General features: G+C 39.0%; 1 protein-coding gene across 4 annotated transcripts; it reads right to left on the reverse strand.

Moving 5' to 3' along the window:
• Positions 1-6744: 6744 nt before the first annotated feature.
• On the reverse strand, positions 6745-14281 carry TMEM126B (transmembrane protein 126B). Of its 4 annotated transcripts, none has more exons than XM_060103974.1 (6): positions 14176-14261; positions 13029-13200; positions 11576-11697; positions 10320-10513; positions 9141-9252; positions 6745-8539 (listed from the first exon to the last, which is right to left on the reverse strand). In XM_060103974.1, the coding sequence occupies exons 3-6, from the start codon at positions 11686-11688 to the stop codon at positions 8356-8358; spliced, it is 603 nt and encodes a 200-aa protein (XP_059959957.1). In that variant the 5' UTR covers positions 11689-11697; positions 13029-13200; positions 14176-14261; the 3' UTR covers positions 6745-8355. The 4 variants fall into 4 exon arrangements, with proteins under 4 accessions (XP_059959957.1, XP_059959958.1, XP_059959956.1 ...); XM_060103975.1 differs by having other exon boundaries at positions 13044-13200; positions 14211-14248; XM_060103973.1 differs by lacking the exon at positions 13029-13200 and having other exon boundaries at positions 14176-14281.
• Between the last annotated feature and the right edge of the window lie 3008 nt (positions 14282-17289).

The following is a 17289-nucleotide window of genomic DNA, read 5'->3' on the forward strand; positions in this document are numbered from 1 at the left end:
TATGGTTTATCATATTGATTGATTTGCATATATTGAAGAATCCTTGCATTCCTGGGATAAACCCCAGTTGATCAGGGTGTATGATCCTTTTAATGTGTTGTTGGATTCTGTCTGCTGTTATTTTGTTGAGGATTTTTGCATCTATTTTCATCAGTGATATTGGTCTGTAGTTTTCTTTTTTGACATCATTGTCTGGTTTTGCTATCAGGGTGATGGTGGCATTGTAGAATGAGTTTGGGTGTGTTTCTCCCTCTGCTGTATTTTGGAAGAGTTTGAGAAGGATAGGTCTTACCTCTTCTCTAAATGTTTGATAGAATTCGACTGTGAAGCCATCTGGTCCTGAGCTTTTGTTTGTTGGAAGATTTTTAATCACAGTTTCAATTTAGTGATTGTGATTGGTCTGTTTATATTTTCTATTTCTTCCTGGTTCAGTCTTGGAAGGTTGTGCCTTTCTAATAATGTGTCCATTTCTTCCAGGTTGTCCATTTTATTGGCATATAGTTGCTTGTTAGTAACCTCTCATGATCCTTTCTTTGCATTTCTGCAGCGTCAGTTGTTATTTCTCCTTTTTCATTTCTAATTCTATTGATTTGAGTCTTCTTCCTTTTTTTTTTAATGAGTCTGGCTAATGGTTTATCAATTTTGTTTATCTTCTCAAAGAACCAGCTTTTAATTTTATTGATCTTTGCTATTGTTTCCTTCATTTCTTTTTTATTTATTTCTGATCTGATCTTTATGATTTCTTTCCTTCTGCTAAGTTTGGGGTTTTTTTGTTTTTTCTCTAATTGCTTTAGGTGAAAGGTTAGGTTGTTTATTTGAGATATTTCCTGTTTCTTTAGGTAGGATTTATTGCTATAAACTTCCCTCTTAGAACTGCTTTTGCTGCATCCCATATGTTTTGGGTCATCATGTTTTCACTGTTATTTTTTTCTTGATATTTTTTGATTTCCTCTTTGATTTCTTCAGTGAACTCTTGGTTATTTAGTACTGTATTGTTTAGCCTCCATGTGTTTGTATTTTTTACAGCTTTTTGAAAAAAAATTAATTAATTTATTTATTTTTGGATGCACGGGGTCTTTGTTGCTGCTCGCAGGCTTTCTCTAGTTGCGGTGAGTGGGGGTACTCTTCGTGGCAGTGCGCAGGCTTCTCATTGCGGTGGCTTCTCTTGTTGCGGAGCATGGGCTCTATGCACACAGGCTACAGTAGTTGTGGCTCATGGGCTCTAGAGCGCAGGCACAGTAGTTATCACGCACAGGCTTAGTTGCTCCTCGGCATGTGAGATCGTCCCGGACCAGGGCTCAAACCCATGTCCCCTGCCTTGGCAGGCAGATTCTTAACCACTGCACCACCAGGGAAGCCCCCTACAGCTTTTTTGCTGTAATTGATATCTAGTCTCATAGCATTGTGGTTGGAAAAGATACTTGATATGATTTCAATTTTCTTAAATTTACCGAGGCTTGATTTGTGACCCAAGATATGACCTATCCTGGAGAATGTTCCATAAGCACTTGAGAAGAAAGTGTATTCTGTTGTTTTTGGATGGAATGTCCTATAAATATCAATTTAGTCCATCGTGTCTAATGTGTCATTTAAAGCTTGTTTTTCCTTCTTTATTTTCATTTTGGATGATCTGTCCATTGGTGAAAGTGGGTGTTAAAGTCCCCTACTATTATTGTGTTACTGTTGATTTCCCCTTTTATGGTTGTTAGCATTTGCCTTATGTATTATGGTGCTCCTATGTTGGGTGCATAAATATTTACAATTGTTATATCTTTTTCTTGGATTGATCCCTTGATCACTAGTTAGTGTCCTTCTTTGTCTCTTGTAGCAGTCTTTGTTTTAATGTCTATTTTGTCTGATATGAGAATTGGTACTCCAGCTTTCTTTTGATTTCCATTTGCATGAAGTGTCTTTTTCCATCCCATCACTTTCAGTCTGTATGTGTCCCTAGGTCTGAAGTTGGTCTCTTGAAGACAGCATATATATGGGTCTTGTTTTTGTATTGATTTAGCCAGTGTATATCTTTTGGTTGGAGCATTTAATCCATTACATTTAAGGTAATTATCAATATGTATGTTCCTATTACCATTTTCTTAATTGTTTTGGGTTTGTTATTGTAAGTCTTTTCCTTCTCTTGTGTTTCCTGCCTAGAGAAGTTCCTTTAGCATTTGTTGTAAAGCTGGTTTGGTGGTGCTGAATTCTCTTGGCTTTTGCTTGTCTGTAAATGTTGTAATTTCTCTGTTGAATCTGAATGAGATCCTTGCTGGGTAGAGTAATCTTGGTTGTAGGTTTTTCCCTTTCATCACTTTAAATATGTCCTGCCACACCCTTCTGGCTTGCAGAGTTTCTGCTGAAAGATCAGCTGTTAACCTTATGGGGATTCCTTTGTATGTTATTTGTTGCTTTTCCCTTGCTGCTTTTAATATTTTTCCTTTGTATTTAATTTTTGATAGTTTGATTAATATGTGTCTTGGCATGTTTCTCCTTGGATCTCTCCTGTATGGGACTCTCTGTGCTTCCTGGACTTGACTATTTCCTTTCCAATATTTGGGAAGTTTTCAACTATAATCTCTTCAAATATTTTCTCCATCCCTTTTCTCTTCTTCTGGGACCCCTATAATTCAAATGTTGGTGTGTTTACTGTTGTCCCAGAGGTCTCTAAGACTGTCCTCAATTCTTTTCATTCTTTTTTATTTATTCTGCTCTGCAGTAGTTATTTCCACTATTTTTTCTTCCAGGTCACTTATCTGTTCTTCTGCCTCAGTTATTCTCATATTGATTCCTTTTAAAGAATTTTTAATTTCATTTATTGGGTTGTTCATCATTGTTTGTTTGCTCTTTAGTTTTTCTAGGTCCTTGTTAAATGTTTCTTGTATTTTCTCCATTTTATTTTGACGATTTTGGATCATCTTTACTATAATTACTCTGAATTCTTTTTCAGGTAGACTACCTATTTCCTCTTCATTTGTTTGTTCTGGTATTCATTTGCTATGTATTTTTCTGTCTTCTCATTTTGCTCCTTCATCTGCTGTGTATTTCTCTGTCTTCTCATTTTGCTTAACTTACTGTGTTTGGGGTCTCCTTTTCCCAGGCTGCAGGTTTGTAGTTCCCGTTGTTTTTGGTGTCTTCCCCCAGTGGGTAAGGTTGGTTCAGTGGGTTTTGTAGGCTTCCTGGTGGAGGGGACTGGTTCCTGTGTTCTGGTGGATGAGGCTGGATCTTGTCTTTCTGGTGGGCAGGACCACATCCGGTGGTGTGTTTTGGAGTGTCTGTGAACTTATTATGATTTTAGGCAGCCTCTGTGCTAAGGGGTGGGGTTGTGTTCCTGTCTTGCTAGTTGTTTGGCATGGGGTGTCCAGCACTGGAGCTTGGTGGTTGTTGAGTGGAGCTGGGTCTTAGCGTTGAGACAGAGATCTCTGGGAGAGCTCTCCCCAATTGATATTACATGGGGCCAGGAGGTCTCTGGTGGTCCAATGTCCTGAATTTGGCTCTTCCACATCAGAGGCTCAATCCTGACATCTGGCCAGAGCACCAAGACCCTGTCAGCCACATGGCTGGAAAAGATGTGCTTTGAGTTGTGTGTCAGCCACTGCCCTGTTGTAGCTCTGTCTCAGCTGTCTGCAAAGGTCACCCAGATACATTGGGTTATTCCATCATTCCTCAGAACTTGCACATGCCAGTCTGGGATTTGTAGATGTCCTCCTGATACTCTTCTTTGAAATACCTTGCATTCATGGTGGTGAGAGATATGCTAATAGTGTTGGTTCTCTTCAGTTCAGATACTGGGATAGTCTGAGCCTTCATGTGGCTAAGTCAGGAGCAGCTGGCCAACAGTCCAAAAGTAATAACATGTCAGATTCCAACAAGGCTTTCTGCAGCACCTGAGCAGTAGTCCCAAGCAGCTGCTCTGCTCAGTTGTAGCACTCTGACCAGGGACCTTAGTGGGACCCTCAAACGCGGATTTCTGCTGGCCCTAGAGCCTGACTTGCCCACCCAGGCAAGGAGCTGAGGAGAGCATCTCCCAGCCCCGTGTCACTAGAGGAGCAGACACCTGGAAGGTGTGTGGCCAACAGCGTGGGAGAAAGTGGGATTTTCAAGTTTCCTCATGAGAGTATGTTGCTGTGCTGGCAGGGGGGCTTATGGCTAGAATGTTTCTCAGCCTTTCCTACCTATTTTGGTCTGGATATTTCCTTGTTTGCCTGATGTGTAGGAGTTGCTCAGCTAGTTTCTGGATTTCTTTCAGAAGGAATTGCTCTGTGTGTAGCTGTAGATTCGGTGTGTTTGTGGGAGGAGATGAGTTTAGGGGTCTCCTGTATTACCACCTTGGACTGGAAATCTGTGAATCTTTTGTTTTATACATTTCATCAAATCTGGAAAATTTTCAGCCATTAGTATTTCAAAAAATTTTTTCTGCTCATCCCTTCCTTAATTGACTTAAATTACAGGTATATAAGGCTACTCACTAATACTATGTTAGGTTTTTTTTTCAGTTTTACTTTGAAGTTGATATTGTGTCTTTAAGTTTACTACTCTTCTGCTATGTCTAATCTTGGGAAGGCTTTTGGGGGTCATTACTTTAGTGAAGCTGGTGGGACTCAGGGGTACCAAGATTCAATTATTCTTTTTATTAATGTTAGCGTGACTGTCTTTGTGGGGATAAGATGATGAAGATAGGGGAATATGGGTTATGTATCTTTGGAAGAATCTTTTTTTTTTTTAATGAGGCTTAGGAATGTAAGTGAACAAGTTCTATGAAATAAGCCACATCTGTAGAATACCATTTCTTCATTATTAGATTACTGCTTAAAGTTGGAAATTCAAATACTGAATAGTTTACACAAGACAATATAATTGTACAAAGGCAGGAAGAAAATGAATATGATACAATACATAGCAAGTAATGCAATATGATGCAGTGAATACAAAAGCAGGGGGATAATCACATGGCTGAGGCAGTTGGAGAAAATGCAGGGGAAAAGCCAAGAGAGAAGGTAAGTTCCCATAGTTGGGACCATATCTTAGTCATTACATATAACTAAGGGAGAACATCGGGGAAAACAGGCAATGTAAACACATTTATTGAGCACCTCCTATAGGCCAGGTATGGTATGGTTCCATTTCTATAACCTCACTACAAAGCAGTTATTACTATGTTTTAAGAGGAAACACAGAAAGGTTAGGTAGATTGCCCAACGTGTGGTATACAATCTCTTTCATATGCTGTATCTTGAATCAGTATTAGTTGAATAAATGAGTATGTATTTATTCAAGTGAAAGATATCTTGTGAATCTTCTTTGCTGTGCTTCTTTCTAATCTTTCCTAGAAAAATGCTAAACAGATAACTACAGGCTAGGGAAAGGATTGTGCTAGCTGGCATGCAGTAAGAGCAACAGGAACAACAGTAATGGCAGTAACATATACAGACTCCCTGTGAGTTGGCCACTGTTTTGATTTACATGTATTAACTCATTTAGTGCTGACAACACTATGAGGTAAGTACAATCTTTATTTCTCAGTTTACAGATGAGGCAAGTGAGGTGCAGAGAGGTGAAATAGCTTGTTCAAAGTTATCCCGTTGCTTCCCTGGTGGCACAGTGGTTGAGAGTCCGCCTGCCAATGCAGGGGACAGGGTTCGTGCCCCGGTCTGGGAAGATCCCACATGCTGCGGAGCAGCTGGGCCCGTGAGCCATGGCCGCTGAGCCTGCGCGTCCGGAGCCTGGGCTCCGCAACGGGAGAGGCCAAAACAGTGAGAGGCCCGCGTACCGCAAAAAAAAAAAAAAAAAAAAAAAGTTATCCCGTTGGTAAGTAGTAAGGCCAGGATTTGAACTTTGATAGTGGAGCTCCAGGCTATACTTCACACCTCTGAACTATCTTGCCTCTAGTGACTTGCTGCCTTTCTTCACTGTGGTTCACCTAGCTTCACCTTTGTGCTCAGGCCCAGATCAAGTTTTCCCTAATTTCTCCTTTCAGGCCTCTTACAGCCACTTTGGCAAGTACTGCTTCCAAAGCCAGTGGAAAACATTGATAGACTTCCCTGCCTTTTCTATTGTAAAAAGGGCAAATTGAAGTCATGGAGTAAGATACAAATCTCTCCTGCTTTCAGGTGGCAAGGGAGGTGAACCTAAATCAACCTTGCTGTATTTCTCAGATTACTATCTCAGCATATGAAGAAACAAAATACCCAGAATTTATAGAGAATTTATTTGACCTACAAATCAAATGCGCCAAAGACATGAACAGAAAATTCACAAAAGAAAACAAGAGGCAGATATCTTTATTTCAAAGTCAACCTTAGCTAGATTCATTTTTATGTTTTTCTTTTTTCCTTGATATTGGCAAACTTTAGAAAGATTGATGTGGCTGAAGCTGGAGAAGGATGGTAAGGATGTGAGGGGGGTGAGAGACAGTGAAAAGGTAGTGGGATTGATGGATTATAGATTCTGGTAGAGCTGAAGTAATGCCGGATTGTGGTATGAGAAGGAATAAACAGGAAGGACAGGAGGTAGTGATCAGAATATGGGATTTTACAATTGAGAATGTGAAGAATTTCAATTTATTGATAATGACAAGGTCTAGAGCAACACAGTCCAATAAAAATATGTGCTGTGTATACAACTTAAAATTTCATAGTAGCCAGATTAAAAAAAGCAGGTAAAATTAATTTTAATGTATTTTATTTAATCCAATATATCCAAAAGAGTAACGTTTCAACATGTAATCAAAAGATTATTGAGATGTTTTATATTCTTTTTTACATAGTAAATCTTTAAAACTTCATGTGTATTTTACACTTACTACATATTTCAATTTAGACTACTCACATTTCAAATGCTCAGGAGCCACACATGGCTAATGACTACTATATTGGACAGCACAGGTCTAAACTATGACCATGGGAATAAGTGGTAGGATAGAGAGACCAGGGTGTTGGAAGGATCACCTATGTGAATACTAGAATCACCAAGAATGTTTTTCAGTCACCAAAAAGAACATGTTAGACCTACACATAATGAGTCGGAAAGATCTCCAAGACATATATTGAAGGGAAAATTAATTTCCAGTATAATATGTATGGATAATACCATTTATTAAAAAAATATGTAAGTTACAAAAGAATACTACAAGGAAAAAGATGTGCTAACTTGATAATGGTTGCCTCTGGAGAATGGAGTAGAAATAGGACGGAGTGGGAGTGAAGGGGGACTTTCAAGTCATGCTCTATATACTTCTGGATCATTTGTATATCTCACAATAAGAAGGTATTCATGTACTTGTATAATAATTGCTTAAGAGTTAATATTAATACCATTGATCTTGTTATCTATTTGACTTGGTTTCCTCTCTCCCCCCAGTTGCCTGCCCTTTCCTCAAGTATCATGAATTATTCTGAGAATACAAAGCTGGACGGTTTACTAACCATTTTTTTTTTATTAGTAAAAGAGTGTATGTGTTTAAGTTTATTATATATGATGCTGTAAAGCACCTCGTTAAGACTTCCATTTCTGTTTTGTGTTGCTTGGGGCCTCAGATGACCAAATCTTTAAATCTCAAGATGAGTGTGATTAAGACAAGGAGAATGAGTTACGGGGTTCCATTCTGTGTCTTATTCTTTTCATCAGACAGCATTCATTTCCTCTCCTGTTTCCCTAACTAAACATGTAGCTCAAGAATGCTCTAGCAGACTTAAAGAAGCATGCTGTGACCTCTTTCTTTAGATTTTATGCTTCTTGAGGGCAGTGACTGAATTTTCGTACCCCTGGTGCCTATATTAATGCATAGCAAATAGGCACTCAATAAACGTTCTTTAAATAGCACAGTGAAGGTAATTTGTCAATGAGAAGAGCTAGTAAGTGTACTGAATTAGAGTTTAGAGTAGAGGAATGGGCTGTTATGTTATTTCTATATTGCTTTCTTGTGAACTTTCAACTTCCCCTTCAAAATCTAGGACAAATGTCACCTTCCCCCCATAGCTTTCCCTTCTGCACAAGTAGTTAACAGCCACACCCTCAATGTGCCCAAAGAATTATGTGTATATCTCTCAAACCCTCTCATGCTATGTGTTCATATTTCTAATTGTGAGTTCTTCCTGGATAAGGACGATTTCTTACTATATGTAACACAATGTCTGAGACCTAGCAGGTGCTCAATAAATGTTTGTGAATGAATACATACATAAATGTATAGATCAGACCTTGAGGCCTCAAATCCATTTCCACATACAATGACAAAACAGAGACAAAACCTACATTTATTTAATTACTGAATATTTATTGAGCACCTGCTATACACCAGGCAAAAGGTAAGTCCTCATCATAAAAAAGTCCATTATACTGATTTAGTATCCATTCATTCTTTGGTTAATCTTCATGTACAGTTTGCTCAAGTGTACTTTCAAATATTGCATAATGCTGTAGACCATGATATATTCCAAGGGCTGTCTGAAGGATAAGAGGAATCACCATTGCTTTTATCTCTGTTTGACAAAGCAGCAGCCAATAAAGTAAAACCCTTCCTTTTGGTGGCAGTGGAACAGTATGATACCTAAAAATGAAAAAGGATTAATTACTTCCTCTGGAAGTAAATTCTATAAAAAATTTGTTGATGTCTCCTAAACTGATCATTTCTATTCTAGATCTTTCATGTAGATAGCAAAAAAGGTTAAAATTAGCTATTTGAAATATGAAACTATGATATTTTGATGAAAATGTGTCATTGGCATCTAAAGAATAAGGAGAGTTTACTAACATTAAAAAAAAAAGGGGGGGGGTTCCCTGGTGGCGCAGTGGTTAAGAATCCACCTGCCAATGCAGGGGACACAGGTTCAAGCCCTCCTGGAAGGTCCCACATGTCGCGGAACAACCAAGCTCGTGTGCCACAACTACTGAGCCTGCGCTCTGGAGCCCACGAGCCACAACTACTGAGCCTGCGCGCCACAACTACTGAAGCCTGTGTGCCTAGAGTCGGTGCTCTGCAACAAGAGAAGCCACCGCAATGAGAAGCCCGTACGCACACTGCAACCAAGAGTAGCCCCTGCTTGCCTCAACTAGAGAAAACCCCCAAGCAGCCAAAAATAAAATTAATTAATTAATTAATTAAAGAAAAAGGGAAGAAAGGAAGAAACGGAACAAAAAGATGGACTTACCTGACTGCCAGACGTCCATTTTTAGAAAAAGCTAAAGCAGTGGGATATAAAACACCACACACTATGCCAATCAGTGAACTTCTCAGAACACAATTTTCCCGGCTTATGTTACCTGGAAAACAGAAGTAAATTTGATCTCCCTTTAAAACTCAGGATAAGAACTATTAAGAGTCTTGGGTCCTCATACAGTAGTTATTTGCACTGTCCTCAAGCATAGCAAAATAGTAGAAAGAATATTAGAAATTCAGTCTATGGCACAATAGACTAAATGTATCACATTTAAAAAATGCTTTTATTATACTTCACATAAAGATAAGTTACCTCTTACTTATATGGCTGTTGCAGAAGTAATTTCATAGTGAAGAATATTAAACTAGCAGACCAGATATCTGGATTTTAGGGTAGTACATTTATATTGTCTATGTGTCAGGCATGTGCTAGGGATACAGTATTACATAGAAGAGATCCAATCTCTGAACTTCAGGTCAGTTTACTAAGAAAGAAATACATTAGACAAATATTTAAACAAATAATCTTAAGTGTGCATATGCTTTGAAGGTAAAATGAATAGAGAATGTATCTAGAAACTTAACCTGAGGGAATCAGAGGTTTCCCTGGGGAAAAGGTATTTAAGCAGGGACCTGATGAACAGGGGTCAGAGGTTCCATCAATTACTAGTTGTGAAACTTAAGGTAAGGGGAGGAGGTAGGAAATAACATTAGAAGCCCATAGTATGCCAGATACTATGTTAGACATTCAACATACAGTATCTTAATTCTTAAAACAATCCTGTGAGGTAAGTACTATTAGTCCTAATTCATAGATAAGACAACTGAGTCTCAGAGATTAAATGACTTGCCCAGTGTCACAAAACTTAAGTGAAATATGTAGTATACCAAAGCCTCCTTTTTTCCCAGTATATCATGCTGCTGCTTAGTATACTTGAACATGTCTCAGCTTAGTTTCTTACCTGTAAAGAAAAGATACAATACTACTTGCCCTGGCTGATTAGGAGGATTGTTGTGGGGATGAAACAGGACAATATATGTGAAGGTACTTTGTTAGTGGTAAAGAAATACACAAATGTAAGGGACTATTATCAGCAGTAGCAACGGTATATGTTAATGAATAATTTTACTTAGATATAAATATATTATATGTTAATGAATTTAAATTTACCTGAATACAAAGCATGTCTTACAAGAAGCTCATAAGAAACTATGGTAGACAAAAATGGAAGTGTAGTCAATGATGCATATGTCTTCAAAGCATCATGTTTAACCTTGAAGCAATGTCTGAAAATTAAGTTTGCCAATATTCCAGAGAAACCAGCTGTTGTTCCAAAGGTCACTGTTCCATATATATTTAAAGTCCTAATTGGAAAAACAAAGTGAAGAATTAAGTTCAACATAATATTCTTCTAATAGATATATCCTTTCCTGGGTTTGTTATTACATATTTACTCAACATCAAAGTTTTCTTGAGCATTACTATGCTCAATACTATACAAAGAAAGGTATTTTCTTTGTGCTGAGGGTGGGGCAGTGAATAAAGCGGAAAAAAAAAAAAAGAAAAAAAATTCCACCCCTCATGGAACTTGCATTCTAATGAGAGAACAATATAATTATCTTTCTGAGAATACAGTGGTTCTAAGATGGAGCTCTTTTAAAGAGAGAATAAATTTTGGCCACAAATAAATATGAATATGTTCCAATATAGCCAAATTTTATGAACTATCTAAATCCCAGAATACTGTTCTTTCTACTAAAAGAATTAATTTGCTTAAGGTCATTTGAAAAAAGTTTTTTACATTTGGTTAGGCCTTCTAGAAAATAACTATTTCTTGAGTAGTCCAGATACATTTAAAATAATTTGTCTAGGATTTCCAAAACTTCATCCAAAGAAATTTGCAAGATCTAGTTTTTCTGACTCATACCTAAATCCAGAAATGTTTAAAGTCTAAGATCAATGTCCTTTGATTTTATTCTTGAGCTCTATTAATCTAAAAGTCAGAAGGGTAATGTGAGACTATATGTACATCATGGAATCTGTATTCACTTTTGCTGAGCTCAGCACTATGGCTGAGGTAATAAATTCTAAACTGAAATTAATTACAATTGATAATTAATATAAGTAGCCCTCAAGATGGTGTTCTCCTAATTACTTTTAATTAAAATATGTTTATTGCACAAATAACATTTCAACAATTTTAGAAACAAAACAATTTCAAGAGAGAAAAGAAATTATCCAGTCTCAGTATTCCAACAAACCACTATTTTCATCTGCTCATGTTTCCCTCCAGTTCTTTTTTAAAAATAAGCTTTCTTTATAACCAACTCAATAAAGTTAACAGGATCTTAGATACCTAGAAACAATGGCAATACAGAAGATCTGCAAATAAAGTTATTGACTTTCAGTCTGGGTGAGTTTCTTACTTTTCTTTTCTAAGATATTCAAATTTTTTTTCTATGATTTCGATGATCATTGGTTTTCTGAGTTTTGCATCTCCTAGAGAAGGACTGGACTGACCATATATGTATGTTGGCATCTTGATGTCCTGGAAAACACAAAAATCCAGAACCATAATAGCTAATGATGTTAATATTAAATCTTATAAATTCTACAAATTCAGATTAAAAAACATTTAATTTAGACTCTAGTAAAAGTGTCAGGTACTGTCATCTGCTTTCATATACTTTGTTAATGATTCAGTCAGTATTTAGTGAGCTCTTACTATCTGTTAGACGATGGCTTTTTGATTCACATAACAACTTTGAGAAATTGGTAGGATAGTGGTCATCTCCATCTTTATGGATGAGATGAACAAGGTTCAGAGAGGCTGACTTGCCTGAGGACTTGCTGTAGAAGGATAATTTACTGAGATATTTTTTGTTTTCTTTACAGTTTTCCCTTAAGGTAGCAAGGCCCTTTGTAGTTCTCCATGCTCTAGCTTTTTCAGAGCTGAAAGTAAACAGTAGCTACTTGTTGACCACTATTTTTATCCTCTGTCTCATGAAAGCCTGAGCTTTTGGAGATGATGTTGAGTTTCCTGGAGAGGTAGGAGAGAACAGGGATTGCCTTGGAGAATATCGAGAGAGAACATCAGAAAGAGGGACACATTCCAGCGTAGTAAGAGGCAGTGGATCATGGTTACCTTGGATTATATAAGGTATATATATCCAGATCCCTACTGAGACAGAAGTAGGGCCTTTGCTGGAAATTGCTATGCAGTATATCAGAGAGCCTGGACCTATGGCACTGGGCTCCAGGGTTGGAAAGTTCCTGTGTCTCAAGTGTGATGTATGAATAGACAGTTGCTAATGTCAAGGGACCATGAGGTTTGGCCAGTAGCATCTTAACAGAAACCAGTAGTTGAAAAAAAAACAAAACAAAACTGGACCCTCAGAAAGGATCCCTTCTGAATATTTTGCTCTGGGTAAGACTCTCAGATTTCTGTGAAACGTCTTAATATTTGTTACATCTTTTGCCATACTGGCATTATGGGATTCCAGATTAGCCAATGAATAGATTAAATCTATGCCTTTCGCAACTTATATGATTCTCCATTTTAACAACATTTATGGTCAAGGGCATAGACTAATAAGTCTCAAATTTTAGGAGTCCTGGGCAAGAGAATCAGAGAGGGTTAAGCATAAAAGACATAAAAGAGACTTAGTAAGATTCTCAACTTTTCATGTGCACAGGAATCACGAGTTTATCTGAAATGCAGTCTCTTGAGCTCCCTATTGAGATATCTGGATTCAACAGGAGTAGGGTAAAGTCTAGAAATCTGCATTTTAATAACACCAAGTGATTCTGATGCTGGTAGTCAATGGACACATGTTGAACATCACTGTAATATTCATTTTCTGAAAAAGTGGTACGTACCAGCCCTAACCCTACCTAATGAAAGGCCAATTCATCCATGGTATCAACATCCTGAAGGTATAGGCTCTTTTGAATCTTCATATGGTATTAAACAATGAGTAATAATGGACGAGTTTCTTTCCCTGAATCATTGAAGAACTGTACTCAAGCCAGTTCTTTTTCTTTAAAATATCTGGGGAGGACAGAAAAAAAAAAAGTAAAATACTTTATAAATTACAATTTTTCAAAGACTAGATTTAATCTTTTGCCTCTCTCTGACATCTAAATGGCAAATGGAAGAGACAAGATAGCAAAATCTAAGGGAGATTCTATATCTAATCCCTCTAGTGTACATGAAGGCAGATGTCAGTAACATGACAATTAACCAGAAACTTGGGAAAACTTTTCGTTTTGCTGTCATCCAATTCACTGAAGTCCCTTATTCCTCACAAAGAAAACTTTCAGGTAATCCCTTGTACCAACTTCCTACCTCGTCTACACCTCAATATATAGAAAACACAGATATCCAGGATTATGATCCTAAAATACTGAAACAGGACAGCAAATATTTGAGTGCATAGTTTTTGTAAGGCAGTTATTAAAGCAGAGAAATATACTGATAACTTTCTGATAGAATTTTTACAAGTACTGAAATGTAAAAAATTCTCTATAACTAACATTTTATCTAAAAAGTAACCAGTTCAAGGCCACTCAACTGGTCACCACGATTATACCAGTAATATTTTATGGTTTTGCAGTGCTTTTATGTGTATTATTTCACTTGACCTTCAGAATTTTATTTAACATTCACTCATCATTTGCTCAGACATTCACCTGGTGTTTGAAAGCCCCCCGGATAAGCAAGATGTAGTCATGTCCTCAGAACCCACAACCCAGGCAGAGGTCAGGACAAAATGGCAGGAAATTTAAAATGCAAAGGCCCCGAGTCAAGAGAAAACAGGCTACATCAATCAGGACTAAACTTTAGGTCTCCTACTTTCTCCCCACCTCTTTTCATAGCAACCAGGGATTTAATTGCGCCCTGCATGGACTTGGGAGCTGTTCTCTTTAGACTTCAAATCCCTTTTACGCGCATCATTTCAGAAGAGTGCGCCGGCACTTGAGGCTGCAGAAATCACCGCCCATACCACCCTGGGTTTCCGCCTACCTCGGGCGCTTCCCCAACTCCCACCGGGACCACACCTGCAGCCCTCTGGTCGGCTCCAGCCTCACGCCCGAGCGCCGCCATTTTGGCCACTCACGTGACTAGTGGTGGGCGGGGACCCAGAACTCCCGGGGCGGGAAGTGGTGCTCACGCCTCTAGCCCTCATCCCTGGCCCGCCCCGACCCAGTCAAAAGCCGCGCCCTCCATCCTGGCTGTGATTGGGCCCGGCGTCCAGAAACGGGAGCCGCTCATTGGCTTCCAGGAGGTCCAGACTCCCATGGGCCCGCCCCCCTGCCAGGCCCGTATTCCCTTCTCTTTAATTTGTTAGCCTAGCTCGCTCTTCTCGCCTCCTGAGGGGAACGTGGGGCGGTCCGAGCGCAGGGATGTCGCTCCGCGTTTTCTTCTCCTCAGGGCACCTCCGTTAGCTGGGCCCGAGCTGCCCAGCCCCTTTCATTCCTTCAGGGTGCTTGCCCCTCTGGCATGGCCCGTGTGTTAAGGCTCCGGCTTCTCGGGCACCTCCTCCCTAGAGCCCCCAACCGGCTGCCAGAGCAGCCCCTACTAGCCTCCTCCCCTCACAGCCGTCAGACTCCCCTTCTCAGTCTTTAGTCCCCTCATATTCCATCCTTTCTCCTCGCTTGGAAAGAGACCGGAGAGAATTTTGCCCCCCCTCCCCGAGAAGACCCCCTTACCAGCCGGTGTTTCGGGTTGGGGGGCGCTGCGAGGACGCCTGGCGCCCTTTGGTGCGCGTTCAGTGCCCAGCAGTATCTCCCAGACCAGCACCCCCCGACCCTCCAGTCTCCATGTCTTAGAGAAGCCAAAATCGAGAGTTATATAATTTCTAGTGCTGCTGTTTCTCCTGCCTGAGGAAACACTTCATCGCGTGGAGGGTGCAGGACATTTCTGTGCTCTTCTATATAAGAACGGGGTGTGGGCAGGGGTGGCCGGCGGTAGCAGAGATTTGTTTTTTCTGCAAAAGGAAGGTGGGTAGTTTGGAAAGAGACTGAGGGAAAAAGGGTGGATGTGGAAGCCAAGCGGCCGAACTCTCTCATTTAGGAAACCGCAAACTGTTTGCACGGCTTATGCTCACATGCCTAATACTACTACAGCGTCTCAGAAAACACCTTTGGGGGAAGGTTTGACTTGTCTCGAACAGTCTCAGTGTTTTTCCTCGACGGATAGGGAGCTGCTTGGATGAGAAGAAACGGCATGATGTGAATGACTCCAGTGTGAAGAAATCTTCGCCAACTCATCCTGCATCAAGTGCCCATTGAGTAGCACTGTCACTTTAATGTCTCCATGCCAGGGGATTGCTTTCCTTCTTTTCAATCCTCGGTTAATACGTGGGAGGATCAGAATCAGAGGGGGCATTAAGGATCAAGCCTGAGGGGCTTGGAGAGCACAGAAGAAAAAAAATGAAAGTGACAGCAAGCTGGATCCTGTCTTACTGAGGGGGTGAGATCCGGAACTTCTGGTCCAGTGAATAGAAAGGGGCCTTTCAGTCTGTGTTCTGCCCCAGAAAACTGTCCAAACTCACCCACCTTTTTAGAGACTAGAGTCAAAGAGGTTTTTTAAAGTATTTTTTTGGGGTGAGGGTTTTACATTTTTCTCTAAAGAATTGAGTGTTTTTACCATCAACCAGTTCATTTTTGGATTTGATCATGTATTGAGTAATGAGACAGCTGTGTAAATTTGGTTTGTGCCTTAACTGAGTTAGTCATCGAACTCCAAAAATGTTGCTGCCTGAAGAGGAGTTTTAATAATGTTTTCTATGTTTGCAATAATTTTCTTTTTAAACAGAATAAATGTTTTATAAACATTGAAAAACTCAAAAGCTATTTTTCTTTAAACTCCGTGGGCACTGTCAAAGTTGGTGGAAAAAATACATCACTTTTTCTTTATTTGAAAGAGAAGACAGCCTGGATTTCAAACAGTGAAGTGGTTTGCAACAGTTACCTAGCTCTTGGCCTCCATCCAGGTGGATCAAGTTGAGACCTGAAAAGAGATCTTGAATCCTGTGTCAGTGGAAAGACCTAAGAATGCCAGTCAAGAAGAAAGGTGGGCTATGAGGCTTTCTATATATGTTTCTCCTTTTTCTTGGTTCTGCTATTTGCAGTTTAAATTGTCCATTTGAGAGTAGAATTTTGCTTGGGATGTAGTTATTGTAATGATGTCTTTTCTGTGGTACATCATTCAGTAATATTATTTTACTAAATGAAAACCAAGTAGGACTGTTGTATTTAATTATAGCCAATTATGGTTTCCTAAATCAGGTGGTATAAATCAACATTTGTAATCAGCGTAAATTTGATACCACAGATTTGGGATTTTCTTTAGCTTGCTTTCTTAGCTTGTTAAAGGTTACTTTTACACAGTCTTTAAAAAAGAAACCTGTACAGTGCAGCTCTTCCTCATGGATTTAACATTTATCAAGCAAATTACATAGTTGTAAAAGATAAAGTTGTTTGTAGTGAATGCAATTATAGATTTATTATTTATCTTTTATTAAAAATAGCTTTCATGTTTGGGTTTACTCTAGTGGAAATCTTCACTTTTGTGATAAAGCACCACTTTGGTAACTGTTGAGCTTTTCCAGATGTATACATTATCCAGTAACATGATTGGCAAATTCTGCAAATGAGGTAAACACCTCACTCCCCACCCCCACTGATCAAGATCTGGAAGGTTCCTGAAGTATAGTTTATTATAGGTTAGACCTTGGGATTCACTTTAGCCTAGATCTACCCCAGGTGAACCTTGTTCACCTAAGGATCCTAGAGAAGCTGGTGTTTTTAGTTTTTTGACATTTTATAGAAGACCAGATCAACTATAAAGGAGTTTTTTAAAGAGTTTTAAACTGAAATGTCTATCAATACCCTTGAACTCTACTGTAGTGGACTAGTATAGATCCAAATGTTGACCATTTATGTGAGTTGCTACAGTCTGAAACTAAAGCTTAGTGTGAAGGTTAAGGTGCAAACTAGCTCTGCATGATGTTTAATCCTACCTGTGGATTTGGAAGGTGTATTGAGGAAACTTATAATCATTGAGATTCTTTATCCAACTGCTGTGTGTAGAGAAGGACAATGATATACAAAACCTCTGAAACACCTAGAAATG

This window comes from Mesoplodon densirostris, chromosome 7 (assembly GCF_025265405.1).
Source record: "Mesoplodon densirostris isolate mMesDen1 chromosome 7, mMesDen1 primary haplotype, whole genome shotgun sequence".
NCBI classification, from domain to species: Eukaryota; Metazoa; Chordata; class Mammalia; order Artiodactyla; family Ziphiidae; genus Mesoplodon; species Mesoplodon densirostris.